General features: G+C 46.5%; 1 protein-coding gene across 1 annotated transcript in view; it reads right to left on the bottom strand.

Annotated features, from left to right (window-relative positions):
* The window catches only part of CLPB (ClpB family mitochondrial disaggregase), a 95,168-nt gene that overhangs the window by 3,400 nt on the left and 75,047 nt on the right, over positions 1-16,721 (bottom strand). The window contains exons 10-14 of the mRNA XM_062586826.1: positions 15,342-15,397; positions 11,957-12,001; positions 8,406-8,567; positions 5,614-5,770; positions 1,392-1,465 (exon numbers count right to left, since the gene is read on the bottom strand). Coding sequence (XP_062442810.1) covers positions 1,392-1,465; positions 5,614-5,770; positions 8,406-8,567; positions 11,957-12,001; positions 15,342-15,397 — 494 coding nt within the window. The remainder of the gene's footprint in view (positions 1-1,391; positions 1,466-5,613; positions 5,771-8,405; positions 8,568-11,956; positions 12,002-15,341; positions 15,398-16,721) is intronic.

Here is a 16,721-nt window from a genome sequence, read left to right as displayed (position 1 = left end):
GCACCCTTGAGTGGCACAGTCAGACTGATAGGGATATCACCGCGATAGGTGGCTGATGACATTACAGGACTGATCTCCGTCCTATGTCCACACGGGCTGCTAACTCACTGCGGCCCCCAGGCTGGGTTAGTGGCAGCTGCTGGCAAGAGTCTGATGTGGTTTCCAGGGCAGTGAAGGCAGAAGGGGTTTTTGTCACAGAAATGCATTTATGCATTATGCCACTGATGCTAGAGACTGTTAATGCCCGATGATCTGCTGCAGTAAAGGAAAGGCCACCCTGGCTTCTACCTTGCTCCTGTCGTTCCCCTTAGCCCGTGGTGGCAGCCTGCTGGACCTCTCTGTTAGAGCAACCTCCACACTTTCTGCTATGGCACTCTCCAAGTCTGGAGAGGTCTACAGGCATCCATGGCTTCAGCCTCCAAGTATCTTCTCTAGCATTCCTCCACAGTCAGACCTCTGGAGGATGCATTTTAGACCAGGCCAGGGAAATACTTTGGAGGTTCTGTTCAGGCAGCTAATGCAAGTAGATAGTCGGAAAAAAAAAACATCTGGGAGCTCCAACCAAAAATCAAGTAGGGCACCAGGAAGGTTTGGTTCCACTCAGAGTCTGTGGTGTAATGGTAATGTCCAAGTGCACCCTCCCCCTGAAGCCTGCCCTAGTAAAAAGGGAACAGCATGAGGTCTCTGTTCCTCTGTCAGTACGGTGAAGCCCATCCTTGTCATTCAAACCTTACCCCCAAAGTGCTCATCTCTGCATGACCTATGAGCAGTGAGTTGGACCAGGAGCAGTGACCCCCAACAAGCGGACAGTCCTGTCCCTGGTGTAACTTACACAAAGCATCCTCAGCACTTAGCGAGCAGCAGCACTATCCTGCATCAGTTGGACCCTGTGCTCTGCACCCCATTTCTCTCACTGCTGTGCTCTCCACACACCACCGTGGAGATGTGGGCTGTTAGGATGATCCTGTTCTGTACAAGACACAGATTGGTGGATTGCTGTCTGAGCAGGCAGATTTTCCTGGCTCCTCTGCTGCAGTGCAGAAGCTGAGTGCACCATGGTCCAGGGCGAGGGAAGAAACCCTCACAGATCATAGAATCATAGAATCAGATGCTTACTGCCGCACTTCCCATCCCATGCTCCCTTTTCTGTCTCATATAATTGCTCTAATACAAGAGCACAGACAGTCAATAGGATGCAGTCATTTGTTTCTGCAAGGCTCTGAGCTTACTTCTTGTGGCTGAAAATTAAAAACAAATGATGTTGTGACACACTGCACAGCTGGGAGACAGTTGAGGAATGGGGTGATGAACATGGCAGATTCAGTGCAGAAAGGCTCAGAGACCAAAACTCAGGACATCCGAAATATAAGCCAGGAAAAAATCCTCTGTACCTTTAAGATCGGACGAATAACCTTTTCCTTGAATTGCTTAGAGATGGTTATCTTGTCGGTCATCTGGACATCCTCTAAAAGAAATAAAGACACCGCATGTCAGTATATAAGGGAGGACACGGTATTCCTGCCTAATCGACTCTGGAGAATGAACAAGCAAAGCACTGTGCAAAGAAGCAAGACAGTGGGCAGGAAGGCAGGACGGGGGCTTAGAGGGGGATTCACACCAGACCTGCGATCTTGATACATGCCACAAAACACATTTTTGTATTAGCTTCTCGGTAATGTGCTTGTCTGGCACCTTCCGTTCTATGTGACTGGTTCCTGCCATTTAGGTGCCCAACTTGTTTGGGTCTGGGTCTCCTGAAGCTGCCCTCTGTGCCCGTCGGGATGCGAGGAGAGCACCCTTCACTACTGTGTTTCACTAATACTCTTGCATGGCAAAAAAGCTTCTGCTCCATCTCCGCTCTCTGCCTTACATCGCCCGGGAGCCGCCTGCCAGGAGACTTCAGATAACAAGAGTCCTCTTTCGGCCTCCACAAACCACGGCTGCGGCTGGGCTATCAGAACCGGTGCTGATTACATTAGGCACAAAGCACCCTGTCATCTGGGGTTGTTCTGCATAGGCTCTCGCAGCCCCTGCCAGGCACAGAGAAACTGTTCCTAGTCTCTTCAGCAAACAGCAAAATCCGTATTCAGACAGCCTGGGGCCGAAGTCTGATGCAGGCTTTGGGTCTACTTCCCTGCATTGACTGTAGGTGGAGCCAGGGTCTGGCAGCCCTGCACAGTAGGTTCCCTGAACCCCAGCTCTGTACTACCGCAGGCAGCTTAAACGCAGGGCTTAGCCTTCTGCGGCCTGAATTCACTTGTCTCTTTTTCTTTATCTCCTCATTTCTTTCTGCATCTCCAAGCATTTAACTACACATGCTATTAACATAACCAACACTACAGGGAGGCTGCATGTGTCAAAGATGCTCGCATAGGATTTAAAAAACAGGCCAGGGGAGAAAGTTCCATACGGAGGGCTGGATCCTGAAAGCTTTGCCCAGATCACAACCTTGGCAGACTGTTACAAGACTAACAGATGAGGCTTTCAAGTGTCACCTTATCAACACTAGTGCCTGTGTGCAACAATGTGGTGCTACGTGCTCTGAAATCACCTCTTCTCCTTCCCACCCTGGGCTGCCGAGGGAGCCTCAGGCGCTCTTATCGACCCTTGTTTGAAATAGGCCCCCCTTTACCCTTAGTAACTCCCTTAAAATGGACACAAACATGCTGGCGCTCAAACTTGTTCTGAGTGGGTGCCCGCTGCGCACCATGGGGGAGACGAACACTGGAGCCTTGCCGCTTGGTCTCGGTGGGGCAGGAGGGGCTTTAGTTACATACAGTTAGAAGGACTCAGTCCATTTTACTGTTCTGTTTCACACTAAAAGACACCAACAAGGGATTTTAAAAAATAACAGCAATCTGGTGTGGCATTCTCCCAGCACACAAGTCCTGTAGAAGAGAAGAGTTGGAAAAGGCAAAACGGACAGAGCCACCCCGTTATTTAGCTCTGTCACCTGTAATACTTGCAGCTTGCATTCACAGATTGAGAGATGCTGTAGAAGCAGTTCCTTCCGCCTATCTTTCCATTTATCTACCCGTCCAGGCACTTACACTGACCTCATGGCTGCTGCATTCAAGACCAAGCCAAGCCAGGAGCTCAGTAAATTACAAGGAGGTCCATGAAACTCGATTGAGCCTAGGCTTCTGATCCAAAATACATTTTCCAGCCACGCTCTTTCACTGTCATTCACCAACTGCAGCTGTCTGTTGTACAGTTCTAGAAATTAAAATTCAATGCTTTCCTCATTTAGGAGAAAAGTGCTTGGCATTTTAAAATGTTATTCTTGAAAGTTCAGTTGCAGGCATGCTTTGTCCTTTACCTAGTTTGATTGAAGTTTAAAGATTCTGAATTAAGCAAGCTTTCGCATCCACTTCTCAAAATAAAAAGGAAGAGACAGTGAGAGATAAAAGCTGAAAAATACATTTGAGGCCTAAACCCAACCTTTTTTCCTGCTATCCATGGAGCTGATGCAGATGGCAGCGGTACAGCCCCAGTACACACCGCGCACAAGTTCTCACGGCATTTCCACTGGTGAGAGGAGTTCTCAAGAACCTTTTGCAAACACTGCATACACATAAGATGCTGCACATTGCTAGATACCAAATGGAAGATGTGCTGTTTAGACATACAAGATAGTAAAAAATGGAACTCAACTCTGATACGAAAATGATCAGAGAATCACAGAATCAGTAAGGTTGGCAGGGACCTCTGGAGATCATCTAGTCCAACCCCCGTGCTCAGCAGGGTCACCTACAGCATGGTAGACAGGGTTGCATCTAGGCAGGCCTTGAAGATCTCCACAGAAGGAGACTCCACAACCTCTCTGGGCAACCTGGTCCAGTGCTCTGTCACTCTCACAGGGAAGAAATCCCCCCTCACGGTCAGGCGGAACCTCCTGTGCTTCAATTTCTGCCCATTGCCTCTTGTCCTGTCACATGGGACAACTGAAAAGAGTTGCCCACGCTGTGATCTGCTGGTGCTACTGGAGTTATCCCCAAAAGGGGAGCACAACAGATGGTTAAACTGAAATTGGGGCTCTCAACGGAGTGGTTTAGTTCAAATCTTAAAGGCCCTTACCCCTGCTCAATGCTCCTTTTTGGTACATTGCTTCATTTTCTTGGAAAGTTTTCCACAGCACCTCTGTTTGTGGGTCTGCTGCTCCCATCGCAAGGCAAAATAAAATTTACTAAGCTCAGTCCTTTTGGGAATGACTGGGGGGAACAAACTCTCCCTCTTAATGTGAGCACCTGTACAGGCCACAACCTTTTTGTAGAAAGCATTTGAAATGTCTTGAATGGAAGAGAAGGATGTGGAGATAAAGGGAAGAGTAAAGAATCAAGAAGGCTGAGGTGGGACATAAATCTCTTCCCAAAGACAAACAGAGCTCAAGGATATGACCTTGAGTGCTGAGGACTTCAGAACATGGCAAATCCAAAGCAGAGGTATCACAGGAGAAAGAACAGCTCAGCTTGACATGTGGGACTCCTTTTCAGCAACAGCGAAACTTCCTAGACATGCACAGACGAGAGCCGCAGAAGGTAGCTGCCTTCCCTTCCAGCAGACAACACCCCTGAGGCTTGCCCTACAGCTGCTGCGCCTTGGAGCACACATCATGGTGGACCAGCTGCAGGGTCTAGCACAAGAGAGGCAAGTGCAGAATTGTCTGGGTGCTCCCTTCTGGCAAAGGGATGGTAAGATGGGTGGTGTCAACTGAAACAAACAGTGGTACATACTTATTAAGACCTTCAGTTTGCTCCCAGGAGACACTCCCAGAGTTTTTAGCACCTGACTAGAGGGCGACCAGTTCATCAGTGCAGAACTCCCATCACTCTCTGAGGCAAGGTGAATATGTGGAGCATCCCTGAAACACCCCCATCCTCCAGAGAACAGGAGCGAGCAATAATTAACCTACTCACTAAACAGACGACAGCAGCCATCAGAAAAACAGGCTCTTCCACAGCAATTTGGGCTGAACAGGGGTTTGGGAGAAGAGCGAGTTCTGCAAAGGCAGATTTCCACACCTTCAACACGGAACTACAACAACACTGTTCTAGCTATAGGCAAACATATACAGTCAATAAAGACCAGTGCAGTGAGGACACAGGGAGTCTGAGTGCACCTGAGTGAAAACTGGGCTTGAACAGTCCTGGAGAACAGAGAATGGGAGCGTAGAGGGCAGAGCCAGAGCCAAACTAAAGCTTCATGTGTAGAGTTTAGAAAAGGGTCCTGGAGAAGCTGTGAAAAATGCCAGAGGCAGGCAAACATGCCCATCTGAGGCCACAGCACACAGCACTGGGCCTGACTGGAGACAGAAAAGAAGAAAAAAACAGTGGGAACTTTATTAATGACCTCTCCAAGAACTGTAGGGCCAGGAGCTTTCGGGTCTTGTGAGCTGCTCCAGTTTTACCCAGCTTAGGTAAAGATGGAGTTGGTGGGGAGGCCTGAGGCTGTGAAAGGCAGTGGTACCTGGCTGAGCAATGCTGCAGGGCATCTTTCAGAAGAGTTTTTGTGGCTGCTGAGGCAAGGTGTGTGATTCTTGCAGCAGGGACCTACACTGTTACGAAGCCGGTGGATTCTGTAAGGATTTGGGGTATGACAGTGAAAGAGTAGTACCTAAGTTTTCCGCGATCCTTTTCTTGCTCAATTCCATGGCCTCTTGCCTGAGCTGCAGAGCATGCTGGGCTATCTCATCACTTGCCACATTGGAGGTCATGATAAAGATAGCATCCTTGCAGTCAATGGTTTTTCCTTTCCCGTCTGTCAGTCTGCCCTGGAACAACATCAGTCAACACAAGTAGCATGAGCAGGTGTCACAGAACATTTCCGAAACATGAGATGAAAGGTCATGGGTCCCGTTTTTCCCCAGACTGAATGTATTTTTGATACCACCCAAAGATACCGAAGGACGAAGGCAGGCACTTAAACAGGACTGAGCTGCAGAGGCTGAAGAAGTTACCACTTCTCTGAGGAATCACGTAACGGACCATGCACACAGTCCAGCCAGCCCCAGCCAGGATATACTCAACTGAAACTTTGGGAAAAGCACTCTACCTTGCAAGCGAGATGGGCCGGTGCAGCTCTCAGTCACTCATGGCTGCCTGCCTTGTGTTAACTCAGCTGCTTTTGACCCTCTGCCCGTCTCCCTGCTATGGTTTTGGGCCTGACACATGAGCTCTGGTGAATGCTTCGAGAGCAGGTGAAGTTGTTGCCACACAGTGCCACTGACCCACCCGTCTGATAGAGGCTGTTGTCCCTCTGGTGGGTTTGAAGGCAGGACTGTCAGATGCAATCCAGGTTCTTAGTTTAGCCCTGCTTTTGGTTGTGGCTTAAGCTGGGATGCTGGACTTGGAGGGGCTGGGATGTGATACATTCCCCCTTCCTGACTCTTTCTGGTGGTAACCACTAGCAAAGTGGGCAGCAGCAGGCATCAGTGCCTTAAACAGCTCCAGCAGCATTTACCACATGTTCACCAAAGTCTTACAGATGAGTCACTCCAGAGCTCTCCAGGCCACCGTGGCAGTCTGGGAGATCTCCTCCATGTGGGGGTAGCAGGGAGGGATCAGGCTCAGAATAAGGTTTGTAGTGGTTTGAAAGCACCATGCAGAAGTAGGATTCCAACCAAAACCAAGCAAAACTGACATACTCTTGCAGAAACAGCAGGGTCATGAAAAATTTGCCGGAAAACTATTGCCAATTAAATCTCAACATTTCTGAGGAGATGGGGGCTGTGGAAGGGAATAGGTCAGAGGAACTGACCTCCTTTCTCTGGGTCATTCTGTTCTGCTTATGCACGTGGAGCGAACCAGGTAATGATGAAACTGTGACAGCAAGAGGCAACAGGGAGCATCCCTTATGCCTGCAGAATCGCCCCGATGAACCAAGCCAGAGTCAGCAGCTGCAACTGCAGCCTAGCATCGTGGGAGTGCATGGGTCCACGGGGAGCAGCAGAGCCTCATCTGGCTTGCAGGGTTGACTACTTTGGAGCACTAACTGTCATGGTATGCTACCAAACTAACACAGGAACCTTTCAAAAGTACTAGATCTCTTGATTAATAAAATAAAGAAGAGAGAAAAATAAAAGGGAAAAAATAAGCAGCTCCCCAGGCAGTTTCTTTCCTCGATATGTCTCCAGCAGTAGATATCCAGCACAATGACACAAATCCTTGTTGGGTGCTTGAGATTAACATTTGGGTTATTGCCCTGTCAAGTGCGTGGTACAGGAATTGATTTCACATTTAGCTGCTGCTGTGATGATCTATGCAAGAAAAAATTGTGTTATTAATCCTTAAAAGAAAAACAAACCCCCCCAAAACCTCACAGCACATTGCTCAGGAGTTTGTTTGCCTCTGAGGACAGACAGGGACCTTAAAAAGAAAAACTAGCATGCAACAGGCTGAGTGCTCAATAGAGCATGCAGTAAAACCACCACTTGCTTAATCTTTAATCTCTTCTGCAGGCCCCAGGCTAACTCATGGAGACACACGTTCGTCTCTGGTTGCCACCAGTTCATGCAAGGGAAAAAGTAACTTCCCAAGACAGGTCATCTGTAAAGATTCCACCCAGAGATGAGTAGATAACAAAGGACCCTAAAGTCACAGGCTTTATCTATGCTCCCTCCCTTAAATAGTGAGTATTTGCCCTCCCTCCTAGTCCCAGTAGGATCAGATAATGCCATGCACATCTGGGGAGGAAAAGGTGTAAGACAAACCACATGCCACTTGAAAAATCAGCAGTTAACCAACCTGAACTAGAAAGCAGACAATTAACAATGACTCATTAGGATTCAGATGGATTAAGGAGCCCTTCAAGGCCCTCTCCAGAATACAGCTCCTGTCTGACGATGTGCAATACCCTGCTTTGTGCCTGGGAAGTGAAAGGTGATCTCCACCACGCCACATTTGAGAGGGTGTACGTGTAAAGAACGTGGCCTCTCAGGGCACGCTTGTGAACTGGGCAATCACCCTTGTGTCTCTTTTCATCTCTCCTGCTTTCAGCAGTGGACAGGTAGTCCACCTATTATGGCACTGCACTGTCATTGGGGGTTTCTCGTCTTGGTGGTAACCCCATGACACAGTCTTCACCACTGTACCTTCCCAAAGACACAGGGCAATCCAATTCCTAGCCTTCCTGTTAATGTTTCAAACCTTCCCATCACTTTCACTGAAGATGTCATTTCTTCTACCAGGAGACCTCAGTATGATCCTGTTTTCTGGTGTTAAAGTGGGAGAACAGAGTGACAGATTGGCTTACATTTTTAGAAGTGACCATAGACCATTGATTTGCAGTGTTTCTACTGTGGTGCTGAGCATCTCCCACAGCCATCATCCCTTTCACTGCCCATTGTCATCTTCTGATGTCTTTGTGCTAGCCTTTCTGCTAACTCGAGCTCTGAAATGCAGACTTACTTCATCGAACAGCTGCAGCATTATGGTGAGGACGTCTGGGTGGGCTTTGTCGACCTCGTCAAAGAGCACCACAGCATTTGGACACTGCCTCAACTTTTTGGTGAGCTGCCCACCCTCTTCATGGCCCACGTAGCCAGGTGGAGAGCCAATAAACTTGGCGACCTAGGGGAAAGCAACATGAGATGTGGAAGATGATCCGTACACTGTCAGGAAAGAAGCCTTCTTGGGTATGGAGCAGCTAGCAATCAGCTATGATTCTTTCCATAGATAAATCAAGTTCTGTATACGTTGTGACATTTATCACACCCCAGGTATCCCACAATCAGCTTAATAAGCAACAATTTGGCAAAATGTAGATCAATGACTGCTGAGCAATTAACTCACAGAGCTTTAACCAGCAGAAACTGAAAGAGCAGCCACTGGGAGGCGAATAGGCACAATCCCTACCTTTCTGAACAGTGTCAAAGTGTCCCATCCTAGCTGTAGAAGACATATTTTAATGCCTTTTAGCCCTTTTAAGAGCCAGAATTTAAAGGAATATGAATGACAGATGGCTTCAGTGAGGAATCAAAGTCAATAATCAACTTCAGTACTTCCTGGTGCTATGATTTTTTACATAAAGTTACAGAGAAGAAATAGAAGAATATTTCTGAAAACATGACAAGTGAGGTTTGAGGCACTTTAGGACATTTTCAAGGTATCCAGTTCTGCAGGTGCTTTCAGCACTGTCTAAAGTCATTGTCACAAAACCAAAATTATCACTCGGTTTGGTTAATTCAGTGTGGTTCTTTAGCATGTCAATATGCCAAAGGAGTCACTTGCTCACTGGTAATACAGGGAGCAGATGGAATTCTTGGAGCAAAATTCTCAATCCCCAAAATACTGGTGACGCTTCAAAAACCAGAGAAATTGCAATTTCTTATTCTAGGACAGATTACTGGCGAGCCTGTTGTGGCTTCACTTGGTGCCGGAGGTGCCCCTACGCACGCAGGCCAGCTTGACTGTGGTGGCCAGTTCCGCAAGGCTGGCAGAGGAAACAAGCCACAGTAGCTTCATCTTTGCCTTTCAACGAACAGGACTTTAGGGCACCCAGTTTCTTTCCCTCAAAGGTGGGTCCTTTTTTGCCACCTGTGGAGCAATCTGCACAGGCTGCCTGGGGAGAGCTGGGCTCCCCCCACAAGAACTGCAGGGCAGCGCTGCTGCCTCCCCTGCTCTCCTTCAAGACTCTGGGGACAGAGGTGAGGGGCCTCCACTGACTCGGGGATGCAAAAGCAGAAATTAGCTGAAGGCAGCTAATTCATTTCATTTGTTCTGCAGTGCCTGTGGCTACATGAGGCTCCCCAGGCTCCTTCAAAGGATGTTGTCTCCTGGACTGACCTTCTGATCCTTGTTTGCTTGAAAAATTTATATTGCTTTCCCCGCAATTCTCTACTTTATTTCTTCCCTTTGCTCTGCTTCTTGTCTGTCAGGGCACAGTATTTTATACCTTACATTTATACTGTTACTTCTAACTCCTCATTCTTTCTTTGTACTGAATCATCACTATGGCTTTATTTTTATTCATTTTTTACTCTACTCTGTAGGATCCTATCATAACCACTGAGGAGCCATCCATCAGTCTGGCAGCGAGCACTTCTTTATTTTCTCTTCCCCTATCCCTTCACTTTAATGTTTTTGAGAAAATAACACTCTTCCAGACCTTTTCGAGCCCTGGCCATTCAAGGGCCCTATGGGTCTTGGCAATGGTGCTGAGATTCACACTGCCTTGCACTAGGTCAATACTCTAATCAGCCCTGGGCTCAGCCTGGACACCAAGCACGAGGGTTTGCCTACAACCCCTCCACCCCTAGTGACAGTGCTCCCTAAACACTGGGAAAGACGCTGGCTGCAGCCCTCGGCTGGTAGCCTGATAGCTAGTCAGAAAGATAAGCCCCCAAATGGTACCCCCAGCCTGGAGAAGTGCTTCTTAGCGCCTCCCCAGCAGGCTCCTCCCCAGCACCTTCCTCCCTCTCGCGTCCAGTACACCATCTTCCTCAGTCCCAGTTACTGAGTCTGCCTTTTTTTTCCTTCCTTTTTGCATAAAACAACGCAGCAGCTGCACTGCTGAAGGGGCCAACCCTCAGTGCATCCTATCTCACGCTTTCTGGATCTGGGTGCACCTCACCCAGACAGATCTGTAAGAGGCCCCTACACAGCCATCAAAAGAAAAAATACTGTGAACAAGATTTGTCTGTCTTAGTTAGGACCTTGCTCCTTTCTGTACAGTCAGTGGGAGACAGAACCCTCCAAAAGGATTAGGGCTGCCTGGGTCCCCAGCAGGGTTTACCACCACTCTCCAGTGCAGACACTCCACATAGGTGCGGAAAAGCTACATGTGATCACTCAGGGTCTGTGTCTGCAGCCAGCAACCCCTTTTTAAAATTACCTCCTTCTGGTCTGAAATCTTCTGTGCTATCAGTTTTTCTCCCTGGATTCTCTAGAGCATCCTGCACCTTCTCAGGGGATGTTTTTGCAGATTCACTCTCGTATATTCACTGCGAGTATCTTAGGGGCATTCATCCCTCAAGTCTTGTAAAAATCCCATCTGAGCTAGCGGGGATGTTGTGCTTCTTTTGCAATATCAGAAGTAATTGGCCAGTAGGTATGATAGGAGGAGTGGACTTGTCTACTGCGGTCTCACGGTACAGCACAAATCTGCTCTGCCAGCTAAGTGCAAGTCAATAGGGCTCAAGCCTAGGCACTTCCACCGTTCAGACTGTTAGAATAAACACGCGGGACTGAGGACAGAGCTGGCCAGTGCGCTGGAGGTGGACAGCCCACACACCCTTGATAACTCAGTGCACGCTAAGATCTAATTTACATGATCTCAACAGACTTGGCACATGTATGAGGCAGCAGATAAGCAGGTTCAACCAAACTAGGCCTAGGCAAAGCGTTTGAGGTCAGGGAATGAATGGGGCTTTGTGCTCACTTGACCTTATCTTGTGAGGTTGGAGTGGGCTTGCAAACAGTCTCTGCGTACTTACAGAACGTGGCTAATCACTCATGTCCAGACTGCGTATTTTCATGCACAATATTATCTCCGTTCAGTTGCTCTTCACCCAGGGGTACAGACACCACATACAGAGGGCACCGTATTGGATACAAACGGTTAAAGCTTTTCTTTCTCCTTAGTCTCTGTTCCTAATGTGCTGCACTTTAATTTGTTGTTCTTTAACTGGTAGTCCCCATATTGCAATCTGCTCCACATCCCTGAGCATCTACTACTGCTATCTTTCTCGCATCTCCTCTTTGACACACTAAATAGCCCATCTCCTGGAGAACGTGGAACTAATTTGGAAAGGTCCTGAACGCTCACTGCCAGGACTACTCCCCTGTGACAGCATCCATCTGGGAGGTGTTTACCGAGGTCAAGAGCAGTGGGGAGATCTTAAGTCCCTCCAAAGACAGTGATGGAAGGTAGGGGAAAGAAAGAATTGACACGATTTGTTTAAATTACCAATTAAGCTTGAAATTGCAATCTCTGCATGTGCGACAGCCCATTTACTAACCTCGTGCCTTTCCTGGAACTCTGACATGTCCAGTCTAATGAAACCCTGTAAGAGAAAGAAATATGTAACATGATTGTGATTAACGTGCTCAATGTTTCCATACATTTCAGAAGTCTTCTCCAAAACCAGACAGGTGGCTACACAGATGAACACACTGATGTCTGCTTCTTGGTTCTCAAGGACTGCAGGCATTGGAATGGCCACATAAATCCACTACACAATGCTGAAGTCTTATTCTGAAGGAAAATAATTGCAGTTTCTCAAAGACATCTAGGAACGGTTCCTACAGCTGGCTAACAATCCCCCAACTGAGTTTCAGTTCAGACGCTCTGCTCATCACTAGAGCTAGGGTGATAAAAATGGGACTCAAACCACAACTTGCAATTTCCTAAATGAAATGGATACTATTGCCATTCAATTTTTTGAAATAATCACAAGAAGAACACAATGTTTCTCAGAACAAAATAAATAAAATAAGAACAAAAATCACAAAGCCAAGGTAAATGAGGTTTGTGGATGATTACCCCAATGAGATAACATGGTTTTAGAATTTATAGTTAATTTACAAACTTCCTTTTGCATTTCAAAACCTGCTTCACTGCAGACAATGAACTGCCTGGGCTTGCAGCTATAACCTAAAGGTATGAAAAGACAAATTCGAACTTTCTCAGCAACAATGCAGACACGCTCAACTAGACAGGACAGTTCTCCACAGACATGCAGTTAAGAGGTTTTGGGTAGTCACGGATTACACCTTCCCGGACTACCTGCTCCACAAGGCGTATGACTGCTCCCATGCTGTACCAATGAGACAGTCACAGGCAGCAATCTTGTGCTGCTGAAGACCCTTAGAGGCTGGTTTAAACATGTGCTGAAGACAACTCAGATATTATCCTCTGACAATGGCCCTCCTCTGGAGACCTATGTGAAACAGTTATTTACTGGAAAGAGCAAATGGAGGTGAGAGGATATGCAGAACAAGAAGAGTTATTGTATGGAAGGACATGTACGTCTATGCATACATCTCACCAGCATACGTGCATATAGACAACACATGTGCACACACACAGGGATATTCCACGTTATGGTAACTCATCTCTAAAGCAAAAACAGTCAGAGCTAACGGATGGGATTTTTAGCAGGGCACAGAGTGTCCCGATGCCTTTCAGATTCTAGATGCAGTCTAGAGGCACCAAGCCAAGAAGATGCTGCCATTAACTCCTGCAGTGCAACGGGAGGCAGCGACTGTGCTGCCCTGGAGGATCTGCCTGGTTTGCAGCTCTCCCATGATATGTCAGTATTTGATGGAGGACAGATTTCAATTCAAAACAGCCAATTTTCTCGGCATAATAAAAATATTAAAACATGAAAAAAAGCTCTTTAGACCAACTGAAACGCTCTCCTTCAAAACTGTCAAAGTATTTTGTTACTCTAGCCTTCTTTTGATCAATTTAGTTTTTATCAGATAGAACTGAAAACAAATCAAACCAAATGCTTCCCCACCTAAACATAATGTAGAAATCAATTGTATGAGAAGTTTTTGTGTGAAAGAAGCTGTATCTTTTGATGGAAAACTCTTCCACTGGAAGTGTTTGAACCAGTCCAACGTAGCACTATCAGCCAAGTCACCCAAAGGCCACTCATGGCATACTCTCCACATTCTCGACAGGAGCTTCTCCTACCTATCCAACCATAACAGGCAATAAGCACAGAGTGTCTCATTTAAACAGCCATAATTTTCATTAAGTCAAGGCTGCTCACCCCCTTAACACACAGTGAGATCTGCACAAAGGCAAACCAGCTCCTGCTTAACTGGACTCACTGGGAACCACAAGTCCTCACCAGGCACAAACTGCATACGAAAAAGAGGGAAGTACAAAAATCAGCATCACTTCTCAGAGGCAGGCTTTCTGGGCTGATCCTGGCGGTGTGCACACCAACACGAAGGAGAAGCATCCCACCAGTGGGTGACAGCAAGACCAGAATTAGGCTCTGTAAGTCATGCTTTGCTTTGGTCTGTTCACAGTCTGAACCCTCCTTGCTCAGCATTCATACCACGTGCACTAACACAGGTTGGGTAAGGACATCAGCGTTTGTCATTACATTGCAACCTATCAGTATGAAAATGAGACCGTTATGGATTTCCCAGGCAGCCAGTTCCTGCTAAGAGCTGCATCCCCCATAACCGCCCATATAGTTTATGACCCCTCTTCACACTGCTCATTACAGCAATGACTGCCAAGCTGATTCATTACCAATAAAACTCCGATTTGTGCATGCTATTGAATTAACACAACATTCAGCATTTAACTGATTTTTCCATTTGATGTTTGGCTGAGCGTTGACCAGTTCCAGGTGCAGGAGTCTTGGATGAAGGTGCCCAAGATCCAGGAACTGGGATTTATTGCTTCTGGAAGGCAATTATAGAAGGATGATGAAAAGAAACCAGAACAGCCATTTTTACAGCTTTGTTTTACTTTTGATCTTCTTTCTACATATGTCATTTTATCTTGTGCCTATTCTACGCTAGATGATCTGGTGGATAGGCGGGATTAATCTAACATCAGCTTATGGGACAACTCTGTGTTTCTTCATTTTCCCCTGTGATGTACACTGCCTTGACTCTAGAATCTGACTTTCCACAGACCTCGTGGAAGAAAGCTAGGTGCTTCTCAAAGGCAGGTAGGTGCTTAAACGTGAATCGAGGAACTAAATATAAACTCTTAGTGTTTCAAAATGGTAGACATGCCCACACGGTAGACGTGCCAGTTCCCCTACTAAATAACCTGTGATCACGTAGGAAATAATTTTAGTCCATTTTAACTAAAAACTGTCAAGTGGATAATAAAGAAAACCACACAAACAGCTTGCAGTGTTTGTGAATCCGAAACACTTCAGCACTGAGAACCCAGATCAGCTGCACCATTTCCACTGCCTCTACTGATACATTGCACCAAATGGGCAGCTAGGGACACACCAAATGAATTCTTAGAATTTCATCTCTTCTAATGATTTACAGTGTTATTAGTAACAGATGCAAAGAAATTTATTCCGAACACAGGATGTCAAAATGATGGCAATCTTGAACAGGGGCACAGTATTTTAAGTTAGTTTAGATTTTTATAATTCAAATGTAATTCATAACATAGACAGGGATGTAGGCCTTAACTGATTCATTTTAACCCAGCAGAGGCCCTTTCTTGGAGCACACAAACAACTCTCACATTTCTTTTCAACTGACGAATAAAGCACGCTGTGATCCAGGCGGGCCAAGCGGCAAGCTTGACCCTCAGCTCCAGGAAAGCCAGAGCATGAGCGCATCACCCCGAAACGAAACGCTATTAAACGCCTTTGAACGGCAAAGAGCAGAGGGAAGAGGCATTACCTTTTTGACATCCTTATGTAAGTACTTGGCGGTCTGTTTGGCCAACTCTGTTTTACCTGTTCAAAGCACAGGAAGGAAAGACGCACGTTAAACAGCTGGAGAGCGCGCGTTACCTGTGCAGCCGGCCGTGACGGCCCCGCGCTCTCCTTCTGTGAGCTGTGCTGACTCCAAGGCCGTTACCGACTGTAACCAACACCCCCGCTTCCTCCACGAATGCGCGCCCAGTGCAGCGGGAATTCCTGCAGAACCCTGAGGTCTATATTTACTCTAAATAGTCCACCTTTCAGGTGCAATGACTTTTACTTTCTAGAACAATTTCAGAGAAACATGGTAGTCTTTATTTGATTTATATAAGGCAACTCTCATCAACTTCTAGGCTTACGAACAATTAATAATTCAAAATGTATACCGCAGAGTAAATCCACATTGACATAGTATCAACAAACACCCCAGCTCAGTACGGTGAGACCCCGTCCTCCCGACCTCTCCATTCAGGGAAAAACCCTGCTAACCAGGCAGGCTCTGCAGCATGCGGGAAATACTCCAGGCTCTGCCAGACCCCCTGAATCGCCGGCTTCCCTGAAGCTGTCTTGCTGCCACCCCCTGGCATGTAATGCTGGGCTGATCAGGCTGAGCATCTTGGCTGATTTCAGCTCCTGAGATTATCAGAAAAAGAGAGATACAGCCTTTTACAGGCACAGAAGTCAAATCACAAGATGCTTTGTGAGTTGAAACTTGTATCTCATACTACGTCTGAGGCTAGTATTGTATCTGCACTGGCTATCTGTCCATCTTATATTTAACTACACACTGAAAAATAAATACTTAGGCATGTTAGGGCAGAGAATAGACACAGAGAATGCCATAAACAACTATTCTAAATGAAAAAACTGTATCCTCAAAACCAAATTAGCTAAAAAAGCATGCAGTTTTACATAAGCCAAGGGAGCTGCAGCTTAAGGTAGAAATGAGCTCTGCTGGTGTTAAAAATGTAATATTCCTAAAGCCATTGTATTTTGACAATGTCGTGCCTCTTGGAGCATTACACATCTGTCCCAGTCCCATTCCAGAACAGCTGTTTTCCAGTTAAGATAAATTTGGTAGATTAGATCTCCAGGATCACTTATTTAGAGCTCCTGCATAATGAAGGCCAGAAAATTTTATCAATTCATTTCTGCATCAAGCCCTAGCCTTCAGATGATCCTGGCTACTTCTTTCACATATAATCACCATAAAAAGGCTGTAAAAAATGGAAATTCATCACTGTGCTTGGAAGCCTCTTCTGACAATGAAAATCTCTGCCACAATTTTGCATCTTATCTTCAGTTCATGCTTTGTTGCTTTCAAATACTGCTGTACCTTAGCCCAATGTGTGAGCAC

Source organism: Rhea pennata, chromosome 1 (assembly GCF_028389875.1).
Source record: "Rhea pennata isolate bPtePen1 chromosome 1, bPtePen1.pri, whole genome shotgun sequence".
NCBI lineage: Eukaryota > Metazoa > Chordata > Aves > Rheiformes > Rheidae > Rhea > Rhea pennata.
This window is presented reverse-complemented; position numbering and strand designations above follow the sequence as displayed.